At 40.3% G+C, this 24183-nt stretch overlaps 1 protein-coding gene across 2 annotated transcripts in view; it reads right to left on the bottom strand.

The window, feature by feature from the left end:
• Positions 1-373: 373 nt before the first annotated feature.
• VSTM4 (V-set and transmembrane domain containing 4) overlaps positions 374-24183 on the bottom strand; it is a 57486-nt gene continuing 33676 nt past the window's right edge. The window contains exons 5-8 of one of the 2 annotated variants that reach the window (XM_063434064.1): positions 16169-16193; positions 5324-5433; positions 1858-1904; positions 374-1219 (exon numbers count right to left, since the gene is read on the bottom strand). In XM_063434064.1, the coding sequence (XP_063290134.1) occupies positions 953-1219; positions 1858-1904; positions 5324-5433; positions 16169-16193 (449 nt within the window). In that variant the 3' untranslated portion in view covers positions 374-952. Of the gene's footprint in view, positions 1220-1857; positions 1905-5323; positions 5470-16168; positions 16194-24183 lie in introns of both variants that reach the window. The other variant, XM_063434065.1, reaches the window with a different exon arrangement.

Below are 24183 nucleotides of genomic sequence, written 5' to 3'. Positions count from 1 at the left end.
AATTAAGCTTTTTATAGAGAGAGCTCCATTTGTGTAAGTAATTGAAAATGACCTTAGTCCAGTGAGCCTAATGGTGCCATATAAAGTAGGGTTTGTCCACCACCAGAGAGCCCCTTCCTAGCATAATCACAGTGCATAATAACATTTAACTAATATTTGTTTGTGAGGTTTGAATACTAAAATGTAAATGTAGAAATCTACAATCCTCCAACTTATCTCCCTATCACTCATTGTTAGAAGCTCTGCTTTTTAGATCATTTCCAAAGCAATGGGTGCCGTGGCTGTGCCAGGACTGTATTGGATTGTGATGTCAGCTGCCAACATTTTTATTCACGTGATTTTCTTTTAAATGTATGATTTAACACAAGTAATAAGTGATTTTCAACGTTTTATTCAATTACGTATTTTCAGACAGGTAACATTTCCCCCCTAATGTGTTCACACCGTAGATGCACACAGTTAATGAATATCATTTATAATAAAGCTTGTTTTTAATTAAAAATGATCTTTAAATTCATAATTGACCATAAAAAGCGAGATAAAACACGAACGCAAATCACGAATTTGAGTACTCTTTGCAACAAATTTAAAGTATGGCCAGCTTTACTGCTCAGGACGTTTAAGCAGAAATATCACAGATATTTCTTACGTCTTAAATATATTTGTTATATGTTGAGATGAGAGCACAGGCAACCATGAGCTAATATCTTGCCATGCCTTTTTTCCTCTAGTGGTTCCCCCCCCCACACAAAATATTACTGACCCACCTTCTTTGTAGAATTATCCCCGATGCACAGTCCGTAGAGCAGTTTAGAGAAACCAAAGCAGTAATTGCTTCAAGCTCAGTGGTTTCTCATTTCAAAATTACTGCAGGCTACAACAGGGATCCTATGCCCCCCAAAAATGTAATTGGCAGATCCAGTAGTATAAGAGTATAAAAGGATAATGTACATTACAGTTTGTACAGGTCATTGGTCCTTCTTATGTGATTAGAGCTCTCTATTCTTGGAACTCCCACAAGGGCAGCATATTGTGTTGTTGAATGATTGGAGCTCTCGGCATTCATGTTCTTTCCTGCATTGTGGGTCTCCTTCTGTAGGGAACTTTCTTCAAATAATATCTGAGCATATACCGTGCTGGTGTTGGGGTCCTTTACTGGCAATGGAGACTTCATCAGTTCTAGCTCTGCATAGGCCAAACCTTCCTCCACCAGGCGAGGCTGAACAAAATCAATCAAGATTGAAGAATGAGAACACACAATAAGCTGCCAAGTGACCCCCTATACTCCCCGAAATTAAAGAGAAAAAAAACTTTGTGGGCAAAAGAGAGGTGTACGATAAGCAGGATCGTTAACAACAGTGTGTGGTTGAATAGTAAAACTAAGTAGGCTTATTGGGGAAAATGAGGCAGCGCTAACAAATTTAGAAGATCTGTATTTCGTCACATAATTTATAAAGATGCACATCACAGTACAATGCAATAACTCTGCTTTCTGTTCCTGGCCTCAATTATAACAGAGCACAACAAGCCTCTTATAATAAATAAAGCTATACAAAACCGAAAACGGTAAACATCTATATGGTAAGAAATAAAAAGTTGGACAAGGTTGTTCAATATGCTATTAAGCCATCTCATACTTATACCAGCTCTGCATGTTTTGTGAATATCATTGCAGAACCCATACAACATTATAGCTGAACAAAGCAATCTCACTGGCTATTAAAGAAAATGATTGGTTGAAGAAAAATTCTTTGAATCAAGGAGTTGGGAATGGCACCTTCAAATGGATTCTACAAGTAATGTGTGTTATAGTTGAGCTATATAATTAAATACACAAAACAAATTGTATGGACTCACCAGCAGGATTGGCCGCTGAGGGTTCTTTTTTATGGTGATTAAGGGGCCTACAAGACATGTTAAAGTGAAGAAGTGGTTCATGTCAAAACATTTGTTTGTTGGTGATAATGAATGATAGCACAAAAACATGAGCAACAATAAAGTATATCATTTACAAAAATTACACGGAAAAGTCAAATAAGCATTTGTGTTCCTCAGCAGTTGTTAATTAAGACTTCCCTTCTGTTGATAGGTTACTCACAATAACAAAATCATAGGAAATCTGTATTTAGTTTAAAGTTGTTATTGTATTGTTACTGGTTATAAAATTGTAATTGTAAGATTGTTTGCATTTAGACCCATTTTTCTTTTACTTTCATGTTCCAAAGAAACAGTTTTTCAAATATTAACAGATGATATGGACATTGCTTTATATGTTTCAATGTCGCAATGTGCAACAGACACTTTACCTCTGGTCTGGAATTCCTACACTTACTCAAGTTATGTAATGATATCAAGCTGTAGTTTTTATTGGTAATAAAAAAAAAAAACGATAATATGAGCAAAACATTGCAAAGTAAATGTAAATGTACACAAAAGTGTTTACAAGTTTCCTGCTCACTACTAGTAAAATTATCGTCCATGTTAGATTATTAAGTTAGGGCTCAATACAATGTCATTCGCCTGTCAATCTTTTAGCTTCAGCATCAGCCTCAAAAAACAAAGCCCCTACTCACAATATGAAAACCATGGTCAGGCCAAAAGGAGGGATTCATTTCCTCCCTAAAGATGCCCCACTGCTTATCCTTATCACTGTGGGCACTTTCAGACGTAATCCCTCCTTTCTCTCCCTTTAATCTTCACACGTAGGACCTCTTTTCTTTAGAGTCCTAACCCAACCGTTGGTTCTAGCACACCTCAGTCGACATTTACCTCTTGGTTATTGGGCCAGACACGGCTTTGTTCCAAAAATATATACACTGCTCAAAAAAATAAAGGGAACACAAAAATAACACATCCTACATTCTTTACATAGTTGAATGTGCTGACAACAAAATCAAACAAAAATTTAAAAATGGAAATCAAATTTTTCAACCCATGGAGGTCTGGATTTGGAGTCACACTCAAAATTAAAGTGGAACAACACACTACAGGTTGATCCAACTTTGATGTAATGTCCTTAAAACAAGTCAAAATGAGGCTCAGTAGTGTGTGTGGCCTCCACGTTCCTGTATGACCTCCCTACAACGCCTGTGCATGCTCCTGATGAGGTGGCGGATGGTCTCCTGAGGGATCTCCTCCCAAACCTGGACTAAAGCATCTGCCAACTCCTGGACAGTCTGTGGTGCAACGTGACGTTGGTGGATGGAGCGAAACATGATGTCCCAGATGTGCTCAATTGGATTCAGGTCTGGGGAACGGGCGGGCCAGTCCATAGCATCAATGCCTTTGTCTTGCAGGAACTGCTGACACACTCCAGCCACATGAGGTCTGGCGTTGTCTTGCATTAGGAGGGACCCAGGGCCAACCGCACCAGCATATGGTCTCAAGGGGTCTGAGGATCTTATCTCGGTACCTAATGGCAGTCAGGCTACCTCTGACGATCACACGGAGGGCTGTGCGGCCCCCCTAAGAAATGCCACCCCACACCATTACTGACCCACTGCCAAACCGGTCATGCTGGAGGATGTTGCACGCAGCAGAATGTTCTCCACGGCGTCTCCAGACTCTGTCACATCTGTCACATGTGCTCAGTGTGAACCTGCTTTCATCTGTGAAGAGCACAGGGCGCCAGTGGTGAATTTGCCAATCTTGGTGTTCTCTGGCAAATGCCAAACGTCCTGCACAGTGTTGGGCCTGTGGACGTTGGACCCTCATACCACCCTCATGGAATCTGTTTCTGACCATTTGAGCAGACACATGCACATTTGTGGCCTGCTGGAGGTCATTTTGCAGGGCTCTGGCAGTGCTCCTCCTGTTCCTCCTTGCACAAAAGCGGAGGTAGCGGTCCTGCTGCTGGGTTGTTGCCCTTCTACGGCCTCCTCCACATCTCCTGATGTACTGGCCTGTCTCCTGGTAGCGCCTCCATGCTCTGGACACTATGCTGACAGACACAGCAAACCTTCTTGCCACAGCTCGCATTGATGTGCCATCCTGGATGAGCTGCACTACCTGAGCCACTTGTGTGGGTTGTAGACTACGTCTCATGCTACCACTAGAGTGAAAGCACTGCCAGCATTCAAAAGTGACCAAAACATCAGCCAGGAAGCATAGGAACTGAGAAGTGGCCTGTGGTGACCTACAGAACCACTACTTTACTGGGGGTGTCTTGCTAATTGCCTATAATTTCCACCTGTTGTCTATCCCATTTGCACAACAGCATGTGAAATTAATTGTTACTCAGTGTTGCTTCCTAAGTGGACAGTTTGATTTCACAGAAGTGATATTGACTTGGAGTTACATTGTGTTTAAGTGTTCCCTTTACTTTTTTTGAGCAGTGTATATATAGTGGAAGACAGCACTGAGGGACTAATCCTAGCAGCACAGAAACAGGCACTTAGCACCAGATCAATAGAAGTGTGGGGCTAATACATTAGACAGGAGACAAGGTGCAGACTGTGCAAAGAGTCTTGCGACACAATACAGAACACGTTTGCCAAGTGCAAACTGTTAGCAGTATACACTGAGAGTCACAATCAAATTGCTGGGATTGTGTACCTAAATATCTGCACAGAATGTGGATTGGACCTGCCTAAGTCCAGTTGTGAGCTAGTATGAAGGTAAATGAGAATGACAGGTATAAGATCCAGTGGGACTTCTCTACTCCGGACAGACAAAAAGTAGTGGCCAACCAACCCAACATCGTGGTGGTAGACAATGAACGGAAGACTGGTAGTGGATGTGGCAATACACAGTAACCATAATATCCAGAAGCGGGAAAAAGAAAAGGTGGACAAAGAGCAAAACCAGGCCTCTGGTAGACAATCGAGAATGAGGAATACACAAAATACACTATCTGGAGGGTCAATGTATATCTATATACATAAACAACCACACATCCTTTTCTTTTCATTTTAGTGTAATTTTAGTTTATTATTGATAACATTTTTTAATAATTGATTAGTTAGTGATAGTTTTTTTGTATAGTTTTTAAGTATGTTTGTATTTCCCAACTCAATGATATTCAGTTTGGTAAGCTCAGAAGCAGAGTTGACGGGATGACGCCCACTTCTATAAGGTTTGAATAGATACCAATTCAACCAATTAACTTAGGAGTCTCAGTGGTGTTCTGTGTTCATGTTTAACAGTGGCTAATTGGAAAGCACCAGGCTAAATGTATACTGCAGTATGGCTTTAAAATCAGTGGCGTCCTTTATGGTGTGTTTTTTTTTTTTTTTTTAATACTTCCTAAATTTAAGAGGAAATCTGTTTGCCTTATAGATAAAGCTTTCTGTACAGAATTTACGGAAGTCCTGGATTCTCTCACCTTTCACAGGGATGGCTGGCGGAGTCTCTGCCTGCTGGTTTCTTTTTCTTTTCCTTTTGCCAGACTGATTTGATAGCAGGTCAGCCGCACTTGGACTCTCATCACAAGGGCTATGATGCACAGGAAAGATATAGTCACACACCCAGCTAATTATGGGAGAGGGGACAGCAGGAAAAAGAGTTAACTATATTAACACTAAATGTGTGAGGCAGGCATAAACAAAAATATATTGTGTTAGAATAGTCATGCTTTAGATTTTCAAAGTGCAAGTAGAGCACAGACACATGGCTCAAATGTGGGTGTATTTACTAAACTAAGTAGTGGGAGAAGTTAGAAAAACTAGTTGTGATTTTTGACCAAAAATTAAAGTAGTTCCAACTCAACTGTAGTTCTAGCACAGCTATACCGGCCCAGAACTTGCAATAACCTAGTGCAGAGTTAATGCTTCTGCACAGAGACAAGACCAAAAAAAAGGGGGCATATTCACTAAATTCACAAAAATAGCTAAATGAAAATTGCTCAAATGTAGCAGTTTTTCCATTACAGCTATTCTGGCCTAGAATCTGAAAGATTCTGAAAGGAGACAGGAAAAAGAATACTGCTTGCTTCTACCAGTGGCTGATATGTTTACACCTTATCTATCTCACGATACATGAAATGTGTATCATGCAATCATAACAGCCAGCTGTCCTCAGAGCATAGTAGGTAAACCTGGGGCCACAACCTTTCTTAATCCATTCCAGCTTTTTGTTTAAAAATACATATATAAGACTTATTGTGGTTTTCGTAACACTCCCCTCCCTCCATGGGCAAGCTGGAGTCTAGTTTCCCTAACCATACTGCACTCTCCTCAATGTTTTGTGACCCCATCCACAATCCCTGAGTCTCACTCTCTTCCCAGTCCTGACCTTTCAAGTTAACTCCCCAGTTATTGCTGTGTAATCTGGATAATTACAAAAAGGAATAACTAGACTGAAGCAAAATTGTTGATCTCTCCAAGTCTATTTGAGCATCCTGTTTTTATTTTGGACACAGTTTTTTTATATTTATATTCAACTTTGATTTCTTCTTAGGATAACTATTTTCTCGTATGCAATAGTAAGTTGCATTTTGTGTTGCCTTCACCTTTTACATTGATTTACACAAAAAAGACAGATCTTTGTAACACATAAGGCAGTGCACACTGCCGGAGGTGGAGTTGCAACTCTGGCAGTCAACGGGTTAAACCCAGTATGTACAGAGTTTCAACGAGAAAGCTTGCACTTATAGAATCATGGAAGATACCATGGTGCTTGGAGTAACACTTTAGTAGATTGAACCTAGTCACATGTACATATCCAGCCCCCCAGAGTGCCTGCATACCTGTGATCCTTTGGGTTCTGACTACATTCCCAGGCTCCATATTAACCTACATTTCAAGATCACTTAGTTCAGAGTGACTCTAACATTCTATTTTGGAAGCAGTGGGGACAGAGCAGCTTTTAAATGTTATTGACACCCACAAGCTACTTTTACAGGACTACAACTCTCATTCTGCCGTAAACAAGCTTTGCAAGCGTACACGTATACATTTGTAGACAAGCACTTAAGTTGATTCCAGTAGACAGTGGCTACTGTCCACATTGGGCCACATTTGTTATCAATGACATCTGATTTAACCAATCAGAGCTCACTAACTTACCAACACACAACCATACACCCCCATTCACACCCCTACAGATAAAATGTCCCTCTAAGCAGTGGTGTATCCTGGTTTTGTGCTGCCCTAGTCATGAGAGAGCTGTGTTGAGTATGTGACAAACGTGCGCTCACACACGCATGCACAGCTGCTTGGTAAATAACAGGGCATGGGGCTTCCTGGCTTTTCATGACTAAACAGAGGCGCTTTGTGCTGTGTATATGTCAAAGGTCACAGTCCTTAGTTTCTCCTACCCCCTTTGTAATTTTTGCAATGGTCTGCAGATCACAATGGGGACCACATAACACATGAGCCAGATTATTAAAATGCTTTTTGTAATTCCTACTAACAAATATGCTACTGTCCCACTACTCCATGTGATGCACAGCTAAAAGCATATAACCTGCAGGTAGTTGGATAGTACAAAAAATAAACAACAAACAAAATTACAAAAGTTTTGCGTAACCAAAAAAATTAACTAAAAAAAATTCAAATAAAGAAATAAATAATTACAACCTTCACACAGTAAACTGGTGAAAAGCACTGACTAATAGGTTAAATGAAGCAAGACTGCATTGTTTAAAACACTCCATGCCCCCAGTGATAGGGTTATTCAAGCAATAATACAGATTGTATGGTGAAAAGGCTCTATGGCCTCAGTGATAGGGTTAATCAAGCAATAATACAGATTGTATAGAGAAAAAGCTCTATGGCCTCAGTGATAGGGTTAATCAAGCAATAATACAGATTGTATAGTGAAAAAGATCTATGGCCTCAGTGATAGGGTTAATCGAGCAATAATACAGATTGTTTAGAGAAAAAGCTATATGGCCTCAATGATAGGGTTAATCGAGCAATAATACAGATTATATAGTGAAAAGGCTCTATGCCCTCAGTGATAGGGTTAATCAAGCAATAATACAGATTGTATAGTGAGAAAGCTCTATGGCTTCAGTGATAGGGTTAATCAATCAATAATACAGATTATATAGTAAAAAGGCTCTATGGCCTCAGTGATAGGGTTAATCAATCAATAATACAGATTATATAGTAAAAAGGCTCTATGGCCTCAGTGATAGGGTTAATCAAGCAATAATACAGATTGTATAGTGAAAAGGCTATATGGCCTCAGTGATAGGGTTAATCAACCAATAATACAGATTTTGTGGTGAAAAGGCTCTATGGCCTCAATGATAGGGTTAATCGAGCAATAATACAGATTATATAGTGAAAAGGCTCTATGGCCTCAGTGATAGGGTTAATCGAGCAATTATACAGATTGTATAGTGAGCAAGCTCTATGGCCTCAGTGATAGGGTTAATCGAGCAATAATACAGATTATATAGTGAAAAGGCTCTATGGCCTCAGTGATAGAGTTAATCAAGCAATAATACAGATTGTATAGTGAAAAGGCTCTATGGCCTCAGTGATAGGGTTAATCAAGCAATAATACAGATTATATAGAGAAAAAGCTCTATGGCCTCAGTGATAGGGTTAATCAAGCAATTATACAGATTGTATAGTGAGCAAGCTCTATGGCCTCCGTGATAGGGTTAATCGAGCAATAATACAGATTGTATAGAGAAAAAGCTCTATGGCCTCAGTGATAGGGTTAATCAAGCAATAATACAGATTGTATAGTGAAAAGGCTCTATGGCCTCAGTGATAGGGTTAATCAAGCAATAATACAGATTATATAGTGAAAAGGCTTTATGGCCTCAGTGATAGGGTTAATCAAGCAATTATACAGATTGTATAGTGAGCAAGCTCTATGGCCTCAGTGATAGGGTTAATCGAGCAATAATACAGATTGTATAGAGAAAAAGCTCTATGGCCTCAGTGATAGGGTTAATCGAGCAATAATACAGATTGTATAGAGAAAAAGCTCTATGGCCTCAGTGATAGGGTTAATCAAGCAATAATACAGATTGTATAGTGAAAAGGCTATAGGGCCTCAGTGATAGGGTTAATCAACCAATAATACAGATTTTGTGGTGAAAAGGCTCTATGGCCTCAATGATAGGGTTAATCGAGCAATAATACAGATTATATAGTGAAAAGGCTCTATGGCCTCAGTGATAGGGTTAATCGAGCAATTATACAGATTGTATAGTGAGCAAGCTCTATGGCCTCAGTGATAGGGTTAATCGAGCAATAATACAGATTATATAGTGAAAAGGCTCTATGCCCTCAGTGATAGAGTTAATCAAGCAATAATACAGATTGTATAGTGAAAAGGCTCTATGGCCTCAGTGATAGGGTTAATCAAGCAATAATACAGATTATGTGGTGAAAAGGCTCTATGGCCTCAGTGATAGGGTTAATCAATCAATAATACAGATTATATAGTAAAAAGGCTCTATGGCCTCAGTGATAGGGTTAATCAAGCAATAATACAGATTGTATAGAGAAAAAGCTCTATGGCCTCAGTGATAGGGTTAATCGAGCAATAATACAGATTGTATAGAGAAAAAGCTCTATGGCCTCAATGATAGGGTTAATCGAGTAATAATAGAGATTATATAGTGAAAATGCTCTATGCCCTCAGTGATAGGGTTAATCGAGCAATAATACAGATTATATAGTGAAAAGGCTCTATGGCCTCAGTGATAGGGTTAATCAAGCAATAATACAGATTGTATAGAGAAAAAGCTCTATGGCCTCAATGATAGGGTTAATCAAGCAATGATACAGATTGTATAGAGAAAAAGCTCTATGGCCTCAATGATAGGGTTAATCAAGCAATAATACAGATTATGTGGTGAAAAGGCTCTATGGCAGGGGTAGGCAACCTACGGCACTAGTGCCATGCACGGCACTCGAGGTGCCTTTGCCCGGCACTCAAGGCTGCTAGAGACAAACAGGCTCTGGCCTATCAGGAGTCCCAGTAAAACTTCAGATATCTGCTAATCCGAGAAGGTGGTGAAGGACAATCCTCATTGCAGCACGTAGAGGTAGTGATCTCAGAGCACTTGTAAATAGGAATCCACACTGTAGTAGAGCAGCCTGCAGCTAATGTTGCAGCTCCTGTCCTTGACCTGTACCTGGCCAGCCTGGCCCCCACTGGAACCCAGGGAAGCCACCCACACTGCTAGATATACACAGAAATGCAGAATAACCCTCCCCTCATACAAATAATACGGACATACACACAATCCGCACAAACGAAACACCACTAACAATCCACATACATGCACACAACCTCACATGCAATACCCCAAAAAGCCCCCACACACTACCAAACACACACTGTGACATATCCATCCACACACACACACAATTGCACAAGAGGCCCCCATACAAAGCCCACATTCATATGTATCATACACAATACCATAAACTACTCATGAACATAAACAATATAATAGCTCATATACGCAGGGCCATCTTTAACGCGGGGCAAACTGGGCAGCTGCACCGTGAGCCCTGCTGGCCTCAACTATTTCTAACCCTCTGGCCGGTAATCTGCACACTAAGGAGGCCCACCGGGTGGCCCATGCACAAAGGACCACCTGGTGGCCTTCTGTCAGCAGGGGCCCGCTGCACGCTGAGGCGCTTTAACAGCGCGAGCGGGCCCCTTGCTTTTCGGCAGCAGGCTGGGAGGAAGTGACGGCCGCGCATCACTTCCTCCCACAAAGAGAGGAGCGCGCAGGAAAGAAGAGTAGGCAGATTGGAGGGGGGCTGGCCGAGAGCGCTAGACCCCCAACTCCCAACACCTTCAACCACCAGCAGGAAAGGTAGGAAACTGGAGGGTGGGTTTTAAAGTGTATGTCTGTGTCAATATGTCTGTCAGTGTGTGTGTGTGTGTGTGTGTGTGTGTGTTAGTGTGTCTGTATGTATGTGTGTCAGTATGTCTTTGTTTGTCAGCATGTCTGTCTGTCAGCATGTGTCAGTATGTCTTTGTGTGTGTCTGTGTGTCAGTATGTCTTTGTGTGTGTCAGTATGTCTGTGTGTGTGTCAGTATATCTGTGTGTGTCAGTATGTTTGTATGTCAGCATGTCTGTGTGTGTGTCAGTATGTCTGTGTTTGTATCTGTGTGTACGTATTTCAGTGTGTATATATCTCTGTGTGTGTATATGTGCATACATCTCAGCATTCACACACTAACACTACACACAAATACACCTCTGCATTCAAATCTCAACACTACGTACAAACACATGTCTGTGTTAAGAAGAGTAGGCAGATTGGAGGGGGGCTGGCCGAGAGCGCTAGACCCCAACTCCCAACACCTTCAACCACCAGCAGGAAAGGTAGGAAACTGGAGGGTGGGTTTTAAAGTGTATGTCTGTGTCAATATGTCTGTCAGTGTGTGTGTGTGTGTGTGTGTGTGTTAGTGTGTCTGTATGTATGTGTGTCATATCTGTGTGTGTCAGTATGTGTGTCAGTATGTCTTTGTGTGTCAGCATGTCTGTGTGTCAGCATGTGTCAGTATGTCTTTGTGTGTGTCTGTGTGTCAGTATGTCTTTGTGTGTGTCAGTATGTCTGTGTGTGTGTCAGTATATCTGTGTGTGTCAGTATGTTTGTATGTCAGCATGTCTGTGTGTGTGTCAGTATGTCTGTGTGTGTATCTGTGTGTGCGCATTTCAGTGTGTATATATCTCTGTGTGTGTATATGTGCATACATCTCAGCATTCACACACTAACACTACACACAAATACACCTCTGCATTCAAATCTCAACACTACGTACAAACACATGTCTGTGTTACACACCAAAATTATATGTAAATACACCCCTGCATTCAAAAACCAACACTACACAAATACATGCTTGCAATCACGCCAACACCATGTACAAACAAATTCCATACAAAAACCTACATTACATTCAAACAAACAAAAACTGTTTAGTGCTAAATACAGACCTGCAAACATGGGTAAATGGTAGAGCCCCAGCTATCAATGCATTTCTGGAGTTGCACGACAGATGGGGATCTACCTTTTAATCACCCGTGCAACAGGGAGACCCCCAAAAATTATTGCACCTCTCTACTTTAGGGCCGCCACTGCGTTGAGGTGGAGGACGTGATTGCATGCCTGGGAAGGAGGGACAGGGTCCAGGGGGCCCTAAGCAAATGCTTTGCCCAGGGTCCAGTCACTATTAAAGAAGGCCCTGCATATACGCACAAATACAACAAACAAAGCAATTACAGTAAAAGTAACACAAGCAGAATACGGCAGCATACACACCTTGAATAAAAAAAAAATAGGACCGGCACGCTACGGGACATCACAATCCTATATCGGCACAGTGCTGCTAAAAGGTTGCCTACCCCTGCTCTATGGCCTCAGTGATAGGGTTAATCGAGCAATTATACAGATTGTATAGTGAGCAAGCTCTATGGCCTCAGTGATAGGGTTAATCGAGCAATAATACAGATTATATAGTAAAAAGGCTCTATGGCCTCAATGATAGGGTTAATTAAGCAATAATACAGATTGTATAGTGAAAAGGCTCTATGGCCTCAGTGATAGGGTTAATCGAGCAATAATACAGATTATATAGTAAAAAGGCTCTATGGCCTCAATGATAGGGTTAATCAAGCAATAATACAGATTGTATAGTGAAAAGGCTCTATGGCCTCAGTGATAGGGTTAATCAAGCAATAATACAGATTATATAGTGAAAAGGCTCTATGCCCTCAGTGATAGAGTTAATCAAGCAATAATACAGCTTGTATAGTGAAAAGGCTCTATGGCCTCAGTGATAGGGTTAATCAAGCAATAATACAGATTATATAGAGAAAAAGCTCTATGGCCTCAGTGATAGGGTTAATCAAGCAATTATACAGATTGTATAGTGAGCAAGCTCTATGGCCTCAGTGATAGGGTTAATCGAGCAATAATACAGATTGTATAGAGAAAAAGCTCTATGGCCTCAGTGATAGGGTTAATCAAGCAATAATACAGATTGTATAGTGAAAAGGCTCTATGGCCTCAGTGATAGGGTTAATCAAGCAATAATACAGATTGTATAGTGAAAAGGCTTTATGGCCTCAGTGATAGGGTTAATCAAGCAATTATACAGATTGTATAGAGAAAAAGCTCTATGGCCTCAGTGATAGGGTTAATCAAGCAATAATACAGATTGTATAGTGAAAAGGCTCTATGGCCTCAATGATAGGGTTAATTAAGCAATAATACAGATTGTATAGTGAAAAGGCTCTATGGCCTCAGTGATAGGGTTAATCAAGTAATAATACAGATTATATAGTGAAAAGGCTCTATGGCCTCAGTGATAGGGTTAATCAAGCAATAATACAGATTGTATAGAGAAAAAGCTCTATGGCCTCAGTGATAGGGTTAATCGAGCAATAATACAGATTGTATAGAGAAAAAGCTCTATGGCCTCAATGATAGGGTTAATCGAGTAATAATAGAGATTATATAGTGAAAATGCTCTATGCCCTCAGTGATAGGGTTAATCGAGCAATAATACAGATTATATAGTGAAAAGGCTCTATGGCCTCAGTGATAGGGTTAATCAAGCAATAATACAGATTGTATAGAGAAAAAGCTCTATGGCCTCAATGATAGGGTTAATCAAGCAATAATACAGATTGTATAGTGAGCAAGCTCTATGGCCTCAGTGATAGGGTTAATCGAGCAATAGTACAGATTATATAGTAAAAAGGCTCTATGGCCTCAATGATAGGGTTAATTAAGCAATAATACAGATTGTATAGTGAAAAGGCTCTATGGCCTCAGTGATAGGGTTAATCAAGTAATAATACAGATTATATAGTGAAAAGGCTCTATGGCCTCAGTGATAGGGTTAATCAAGCAATAATACAGATTGTATAGAGAAAAAGCTCTATGGCCTCAGTGATAGGGTTAATCGAGCAATAATACAGATTGTATAGAGAAAAAGCTCTATGGCCTCAATGATAGGGTTAATCGAGTAATAATAGAGATTATATAGTGAAAATGCTCTATGCCCTCAGTGATAGGGTTAATCGAGCAATAATACAGATTATATAGTGAAAAGGCTCTATGGCCTCAGTGATAGGGTTAATCAAGCAATAATACAGATTGTATAGAGAAAAAGCTCTATGGCCTCAATGATAGGGTTAATCAAGCAATAATACAGATTGTATAGTGAGCAAGCTCTATGGCCTCAGTGATAGGGTTAATCGAGCAATAGTACAGATTATATAGTAAAAAGGCTCTATGGCCTCAATGATAGGGTTAATTAAGCAATAATACAGATTGTATAGAGAAAAAGCTCTATGGCCTCAATGATAGGGTTAATCGAGCAATAATACAGATTGTATAGTGAGCAAGCTCTATGGCCTCAGTGATAGGGTTAATCAAGCAATAATACAGATTGTATAGTGAGCAAGCTCTATGGCCTCAGTGATAGGGTTAATCGAGCAATAATACAGATTGTATAGTGAAAAGGCTCTATGGCCTCAGTGATAGGGTTAATCGAGCAATAATACAGATTATATAGTAAAAAGGCTCTATGGCCTCAATGATAGGGTTAATCAAGCAATAATACAGATTGTATAGAGAAAATGCTCTATGGCCTCAGTGATAGGGTTAATCAAGCAATAATACAGATTGTATAGTGAGAAAGTTCTATGGCCTCAGTGATAGGGTTAATCAAGCAATAATACAGATTGTATAGTGAGAAAGTTCTATGGCCTCAATGATAGGGTTAATCAAGCAATAATACAGATTGTATAGTGAAAAGGCTCTATGGCCTCAGTGATAGGGTTAATCAAGCAATGATACAGATTATATAGTGAAAATGCTCTATGCCCTCAGTGATAGGGTTAATCGAGCAATAATACAGATTATATAGTGAAAAGGCTCTATGGCCTCAGTGATAGGGTTAATCAAGCAATAATACAGATTGTATAGAGAAAAAGCTCTATGGCCTCAATGATAGGGTTAATCAAGCAATAATACAGATTGTATAGTGAGCAAGCTCTATGGCCTCAGTGATAGGGTTAATCGAGCAATAGTACAGATTATATAGTAAAAAGGCTCTATGGCCTCAATGATAGGGTTAATTAAGCAATAATACAGATTGTATAGAGAAAAAGCTCTATGGCCTCAATGATAGGGTTAATCAAGCAATAATACAGATTGTATAGTGAGCAAGCTCTATGGCCTCAGTGATAGGGTTAATCAAGCAATAATACAGATTGTATAGTGAGCAAGCTCTATGGCCTCAGTGATAGGGTTAATCGAGCAATAATACAGATTGTATAGTGAAAAGGCTCTATGGCCTCAGTGATAGGGTTAATCGAGCAATAATACAGATTATATAGTAAAAAGGCTCTATGGCCTCAATGATAGGGTTAATCAAGCAATAATACAGATTGTATAGAGAAAAGGCTCTATGGCCTCAGTGATAGGGTTAATCGAGCAATAATACAGATTGTATAGTGAGAAAGTTCTATGGCCTCAGTGATAGGGTTAATCAAGCAATAATACAGATTATATAGTAAAAAGGCTCTATGGCCTCAATGATAGGGTTAATCAAGCAATAATACAGATTGTATAGAGAAAAGGCTCTATGGCCTCAGTGATAGGGTTAATCAAGCAATAATACAGATTGTATAGTGAGAAAGTTCTATGGCCTCAGTGATAGGGTTAATCAAGCAATAATACAGATTATATAGTGAAAAGGCTCTATGGCCTCAGTGATAGGGTTAATCAAGCAATAATACAGATTGTATAGAGAAAAAGCTCTATGGCCTCAATGATAGGGTTAATCAAGCAATGATACAGATTGTATAGAGAAAAAGCTCTATGGCCTCAATGATAGGGTTAATCAAGCAATAATACAGATTATATAGTGAAAAGGCTCTATGGCCTCAGTGATAGGGTTAATCGAGCAATTATACAGATTGTATAGTGAGCAAGCTCTATGGCCTCAGTGATAGGGTTAATCGAGCAATAATACAGATTATATAGTAAAAAGGCTCTATGGCCTCAGTGATAGGGTTAATCAAGCAATAATACAGATTATATAGTAAAAAGGCTCTATGGCCTCAGTGATAGGGTTATTCAAGCAATACTGCACATTATATTAGCAGACACGGCTGATGGGGTAATGATCTGCTGGTGTTATGGTGCAATACTTTTCAGGAGAGAGGTTAAGAGGTTTTGCTGAGTTTGACAAGAGTTATTACAATGATAGCGGTCTTCACCTCTGCTGGGAACATTTCCATCTCACTACAAAGAAAAGAGAGGAAACCTTTTAATATAATGGACCGTGCACACGTTATATTCTTGTGCCAAGGCTAGCGGCACGCAATAATGTATTGAGCTGCATAATGCTACGAAAGGTTGGCTTACAAGACAAATAACAGTAAATATTGTAGGTTTAATGCATATTAGAATTACATAATACATTGTACTGCACTTAAAACATGATTAGTTAAAACTAGTATCACATTATATTGTACGATCGTAACACTGGGAACATGTAATACAACTGTAATCATAGCAGATATATTAGTACATAACACATATTCTTGTGCTTTTATAGAATTGGGAAACAAAATCTTAATTAGTTGTTACAGAATTCTGCCCAATCGGAAGTTGTTCTATTTTGTATGTTGCTTTTTTTTCTTTTTTAAACACCATTCTTATACAGGTTACAGGGGAAGGAAGTTTAACACCTTCAATGTGTGTGGAATGTAATTAACATAACAGTTAATAAACTACGGTATATTCAATGACTGAACTGAACACACCATTAGCTCAGAAGAAGGGAAAGGTTACCATGGGAAACTCCCCGTCTACCTCTTTGTTCTTGGCCATTGTATATAGACTCTAGAGCAATGCTGCAAACTCAACTTGCATGGTAAATGTTGCTTGGGTTTCACTTTGAATTCTCACTTTAGTAAAAAGCACGTACATGTAACCCATAATAAAAAAACATGTTGTGTTTCTCTCTGTTCGCCAGTATTTAATTCAATTTAATAATACAATTGGAGGTTGATTTCTCATCATTTGTACAGAGAAAACACTTCTAAGAAGGCTACCACCTTCCACTTCTAATCTCCAGTAGAATTTTCTAAATGACCAAGAGAGTTTATATAATGCCAATTAAACATAAATGTGTTTAGAGCTCTTATATTGTTCAGCTCTGTGTAATCTGTTCACTTTCTATAAAAAATAATAATAAATGATATATGATAATAATTAGAATATACATAATATGCATTTACATCCTCTTCCTGATTTGCTAATTATTTTCTATCTGAATTTCTATTTCTAAATGCACTTACAAAACCCTAAATAAAAGTCCTTTGTTGCCAAAGAAATCTTGGGAAAAACTAAGTAGATAAATAATACTGGTGTGAAAAAAAACACACACACAATAGCAATTCGGTTGGTTAGGAAAGTATAGAGATATTAAATCTTAAATCACACGAGGAAGATGTGCCCAATATTATAATGCAATTATTTTGAAAAGATGTACACCCCCAATACACTTACAATGTTCAATATCCTTTAATTAAAATGATCAGACATTAATAACTACCAAAAATCCCCTACACATACAGAATGGGATACAAATATTCACTGAACTCGTACCCTCACAGTTCTAGAATTGGGATGATGTATGGTTATCTATTTAAACCATCATCGAATACTTTTCTCCATTGACTTGCATTAAAAACACTATGTCTATGTATATAGGGAACATATTGCAAACCGTAAATTACACTATATATTACAAAGGGGTAGCTGGGGTACAATGTGTTTGGGCAATTGTTGCAAACTATTTCTCTGCTTCATCCCTCAGCTTAAAAACCCTCTCATCCAGGGGTGGAGCCAAGCAGCAGAGCGGACAAGTCGCATGGCGGAATAGCTCCCGCGACCAAACAACGAATTAAGCCTATTCCTCTGGTTCCTACCGACCAAAACAGCATAAAACCCCAGGTCATAGACGGGCAAAAGCCCGACCAGCCAAGGCATGGCCTCGACACCGGAGCCATGTGGAGAGAGGCTCATGGGGCTGCCAGGCCCAAGATGGCCGGATACCCAGAAACTTACTCAGACATGTCAGACGATTTCTCCCAGGAGGAAGACACATTTCTCCCTCCTAGCTTACCAGCGACTACACCCAAACCTCAAGATCCCGACAATGCCCCTGTCACCACGGCGGTGCTTAAAGCCCTGCTGGTGAGTCTTCAGACCACGCTCCAAACAGAAATGGCGGGCCTCAGCACAGACCTCCAGGGAATCAACGGGAGGCTGACTACCCTAGAAGAGGCCTCAAGTACCACAGCGACCCAAATTACCTCTATGCAACTAGAGATAAGGGACATGCAATCTAAAACGGAGGCATTCGAGCGGCGGTTTGCCGCACTAGAGGACGCCCGCAGGGCAGCTAACGTAAAGATAAGGGGTATACCTGACAGCATGCCAGAAGCGGAATTGCCACACTTCGCACGTCGACTTATAGCGGCATTATTACCAACAAGGCAAACAAAAACCATCAGCTTAGACGGCATCTATAGGATCCCCAAATCTGCCAAGGCCCCAACAGCGGCATCCAGAGACACTATAATACGCTTTCAACGCAGGGAAGACAGGGCGGCACTGATGGCGGCTGCAAAAAATCATACCCAGTACTCCTTCGAGTCTATGACACTCACCTTCTTCACGGACTTGAGCGGCCTGGAGGAGATCACTAAGGCCGTTCACCCTGCTACTCCAACAAAAGGGCGCAGCATACCGATGGCGCCTCAACCGCTCCCTACTGATCACCCAAGGCGAGAACACACACGAGGTGTATGACCTCCAGGGAGCTCGAGACCTGCTGACCAAATTAGGTCTGCCTCAAGACGCCATGCAAGCCACGACACCCATCGGGACCACCACGTCTCGGCATAACTGGAATCCAGACAAGGTGACCACCTTTGTCCCGCGACAGCCCAAACCAAAAACCCCTGCTGCTGACCTGACGTGAAGAGCCATGGAACATGGAACTTACGTTCAGACTCTGACCGGGACTGCTCGACCCAACTATGGCAGGGACAACTTTTTGACTTTTTCTGCTCCATCGGTTCATTTACCTGTTTGACTTATTATACCAGTTCTTGCTCCACTATACTCCACACTGAGCTCCTCACAAGAGCCGGGACTACAAGACTTAACTATAGCAGAGATAATTATTATTATTTTTTTCTGCTCCACCAGTTAATTTACCCGTTTGAATTGTTGTTCCAGCCTTTGCTCCGCTATGCCCCACACTGAGCTCCTCACAGAACCCATAACACTAGCAGCACATGGCCTACTATCTCCTAATGGAGGAACCGGCTGACTGAGATCGGGCCATAAACCTGTGATGCTCCTTCTACCCTGTATGTGCCAAACTAGCGATACCTTACTAGGTATACCCCTAGAGGGACCAGATAACACAGCAATAATTGCCTATATTCCGCGCAAACCTGACCATACCCTATGAAGCTTGCACCCAGCTTAGCTGGATAACATAACAACGTGTACTTCTATTCTGTACGAACCTAGCCACTATCTACAACACATGACCCTAGCATACTTAGATTCAGCAACACCGTCTATTTATATTATGGGCAAGCCTACCAAAAACGAAGTATAACCCTAGCGTGCCTAGATAACACAACAATGTTCATGTATACTATATACGTACCTCACAAAACCTTACGAAACATAACCCTAGCGTGCCCAGATAACACAGCAATGTTTACCTATACCATGTGTGTAACTAAGAATACCTTACAAGGCAGAACCCTGGCGTGCCTAGATCATGCAGCAATGTTTGTTTAGTTTGTAAGTAAACCTAGCTAAACCTTATGAAGCATGACCCTAGCGCGTCAGGATATCGCAGCACTGTTTATATATATCATGTGCAACTAGACAAAACCTTACGAAGCGTGTACCTAACATATCTAGTTAACACAGCAATGTTTATTTCTATCAAGGGCAAATCTAGCAATACCTAGTAAAGCATGACCGTAGCATGCCCTGTTAACACAGCGATTTTATTCCTATAATGCGCAAACCTAGCAACACCTAAAGAAACATGAACCTAGCATGTCTCGAATACAGAGTAATGTTTCTCTAGGCCGCGTGAAGCTTGCTACACTGCACACTACTTAGAACTAGCGTGACCAGATAACACGGCTTGGTACTATGAACGACAGGTCACTCTCCACAATACCTCTTGTCAACATAACATATAAGTGTTTCTTGAATTACAACCAGTGTCCCTAGCATCTTATTCTATTTCATAACAAAAATGTGCAACTGTATATCACTATGACATGTATGCATTGTTTCGCCTGTGCCTGCTGTCGTAGCACCACAGGATTGTTTGTTAATCCTTTTTTTTGCACCAAAAATAAAGAATTAAAAAAAAAAAAAACCCTCTCATCCTATCCTTTAATTTTTCTTTAATTAGTGTACCTGCATAGATATTTACTTATCTCCCAATCACACCAAGGGGCCTTTAAAGATGTCCTATCCACTCCATTATTTTGTTTTTAGGAATGGTAGTAAGGTGTAATGATGGGAAACAGCAGTTTCCTTAAATTCCCATGCAGTCTGGGCCTCTAGATTACATTTATTAATCTTCATTAGATCCCCTCAATGCTGCTTCTGGCAAAAGAACATTAAGTTAAAGAAGTGAGAGCCAATCTCTATTATTAGGCTATATATTTTACCCTTGAATGTATGCTGCGATCTACTCCATACAGAAAGATATTACTACACCAAATGTGCATACATTAAACACATTACCAAAATATTCCATGTATTAGCCATGTTTTGGACATGTTACACAAGACACCTCCTGGTGCAGCTTAACCTCTCACAGTCTTATGGGGGCACTCCTAATAAAAACCTAGCTACATCCCATGTAAAACGTGGGCACTGTAAACAAAGGAGGTGACGTGAATAACCAAACTTTCACTTGGCTGAATGACCCCAAGTATTGCTAAGTCTCAGTGAGAACCCTGACCTCAATTAGTCATGCCCCATCCCAGCTGACTCTAGGCAAAATTAACTGACATTGACATCAAAGAGTTCAACCTTGGGTAACCCCAAACCAACGCATGTAAACTCATATTTAACACGGGTGCTGCAAATCTGAAATGTGCTTTTATTCACACAATAATATATATATTGTCTATACGTACTCAGCTGAGAAAATGCACTTAACTTAGAAAATAATAGGGTTTTGTCCAGGAATGGGTTAAAACTCAGTGTTGAGTTTTAAACTACGATTGAGGGACACCCACCATGCCTAATTACATCCAGACTGGAGACTGGCAGTACTCCCAGTGAGGAAACAGGAAAAAGTCGGCTTGGAGCTTGGATTGGAGTACATAAGAGTAGTTTTGAAAATGTGTACTAAGCGGGTTTAGTATAGAAAATAAAATACACTATAAAAAAAAAAGCAGGGGAAAAGTGTGTTAAGTGAGTTAACTGCAAAATGATAGACTAGTGAGTTCCATCATTAATCCACAGTGTCTGTATATTCAGTGTCATGAGCATTTGAGCATTATGGATATGCCAGCACTCCAAGGTATACTCTAAAAAGCTTTCCTTTAATAAATGATCCAAAAATTACATGAATAAAAAGCCAAATAGTTAATGTTTCGGTTCTGTAAAATTACTCACTTTAGGACATGTTTACAACAATACAATAAAAAAAATAATACTATTTATAAGGACAAGAGATAATCACTTTCCAGACACTTGAGCGCTTTTGGGCATGTTCCGATATCGAGGACACATGTGCCACAAGCATTTATTAAAGGAAAACTCCAATTATACTTTAACGTGTACAACAGTGGGGCAGAGTACTTTGTGCATTTATAAATGCACAAAGTCTTGTACTCCAACTAACCAACGACTATTCTGTACAAAAAGTACAGAAAAGTCTTTGGTTAGTTGGAGTACAAGACTTTGTGCATTTATAAATATATATTTATGTGTGTGTGTGTGTGTGTGTGTGTATATATATATATATATATACATTGTAGTAGCTTGCACTCCAAGAAGACTTTTGTAGTGCCCGGTGCTGGTTGTGGCAAAGGTAGATATGGGTGTAGAAACAATCGCACTCCTGGGACTTGGTTGAAGTAGTAAAATTTAGCTTTTATTTATTCCATATAAAATATCAACGTTTCAGCTCCAACATGGAGCTTTCATCAGGACAGGTAACATGTAACAAATGTGCAGACAAGAGAATATATACCCCAGATCCCTCCAAAACAAACTGAACACTCAAATTAAATTAAATATGCACCACAGGAGTGTACTTACTGAATCAGTGTCTGGATGTAGCACAGCTGGCCATGGCTGTCTCCCACTCTGCCCTTGTATCTGCATAATTGGGGCTCAGAGGGAAGGGGGGAGGGGAGTGTTTGTGTTCCAACCATTTCCTGGCAATATCCAGTATGCATGGTTTGAGGTTACCGTGATTACAAACAGAACTTTAACTCTCATCATCCTTAGCCAGCGGTGTTGCCCAGGTACTTGATTCAGTAGTGTAAAAAAGCTTGTATAAATAGAAAGTTACTAAGCAGTTAATTATTAAAAACAAATACTCGCAGGACAAGATGGTGAATCACAGAGCTAACAAATTATTAGTATAATAGACGGATAGTTAGAATGCATCTTATCTATATGGGAAGGACTTGGTGGGAGTAGCAACAGAGTACCGTCAACCTTATAGTAATAGCTTGTACTGGCACTTTTTTAAGTGGCAAAAATGTTTTAGTGCTAAGACAACATAACCTCAACAGAATAGCTATAGCATGGTAATAGCAATAGGAATGAGTTGGTACAGGACTTGACACACAGTGACTATTTGAAAATAGTAACATAATATAATTGTACATATTAGGCATATTGAGCTGGACACATAATGACTACCTACCTGGTGACATGTGACGTCAAGAGTCTCTACACCATAATCCCACATGAAGCTGGTATTGAAGCAATGCGCAAAGTACTTCAAAATTCCACAGTATACAAAGGCCCCCCCATAGAATTTGTACTGGAAATCCTGAGGATCGTTCTAACTTCCAACTACTTCAGGTTTGAACACACCTGGTACCAACAGACATCAGGCACTTCCATGGGGGCAGCCATGGCTCCGATGTATGCCAACAGCTACATGTTTGTATTTGAGTCCCTACACATCCTACAACCTTTTGCTGCAAATATAATCTTCTATCGTCGATTCATCGATGATGTGTTTATAATATGGAGAGGGGACTTGGAGTCAATCACATCTATGGTAGATTCGATTAATGAAGCACCCACACCGGTCAAACTCACAATGACAGCAAGCCCCACAGAAGTCGACTTCCTCGACGTCCACATCTACAAGAACCAGTCCAAATTGGCATACACCCTCTATACCAAACCAACAGATAGAAATACAATACTCAAAGCAGACAGTTTCCACCCGAAACCACTCGAGGAATCACTACCACTCTCTCAATTTATGAGGGTAGTGCGCAACAATTCTGATCCTGTGAATACCCAAAAACAGATCAAAGAGATGTGGACCAAATTCAGAGATAGAGGCTATAAAGAATCAACCTTACAACAAGCACTGATTAAAAGTCAAGAGCCAGCACGACAGAATACCAAAAATATTCCACGCCTGGTATTTCCAACCACGTACCACACAGCGTCCAACAGTCTACAAAATGCACTAAGGTCCAACTGGCGCATCCTAGAACGTGACCCGAGCCTACCAGAGGTCTTCCACAATCCCCCCATGATGTGTTATAAAAGAGGGAGGAACCTGAAGGATCTTCTTGTCAAAACAGATCCAGTGCACTGTTACACCAAGGAACAGACATCTGTTAACTGGGGCTGCTACCGCTGTCTGGGCTGTGTCACCTGTAGTCACATGTCACCAGGTAAATACTTCACTCACCCTCATTCAGGGAAGAGATACCCTATCAAACATAGACTCACTTGCACTACAGACTTTGTAATCTACAAGCTGCTGTGTCCCTGTGGACTGTCCTATATAGGAAAGACAGATCTCCCCTTAAGAGAACGCATAAGGAACCATCGTTCTAATATCCGCATAGCCTATAGGGACAATAAGGCTGACCTCCCTGTGGCCAAACACTTTTTGGCATTTGGACACCCCCTTCCAACGTTGAAGTTTATGGCTATAGACCATATCCCCTCCCTT

Source organism: Pelobates fuscus, chromosome 10 (genome assembly GCF_036172605.1).
Source record: "Pelobates fuscus isolate aPelFus1 chromosome 10, aPelFus1.pri, whole genome shotgun sequence".
Lineage (NCBI taxonomy): Eukaryota > Metazoa > Chordata > Amphibia > Anura > Pelobatidae > Pelobates > Pelobates fuscus.
This window is presented reverse-complemented; position numbering and strand designations above follow the sequence as displayed.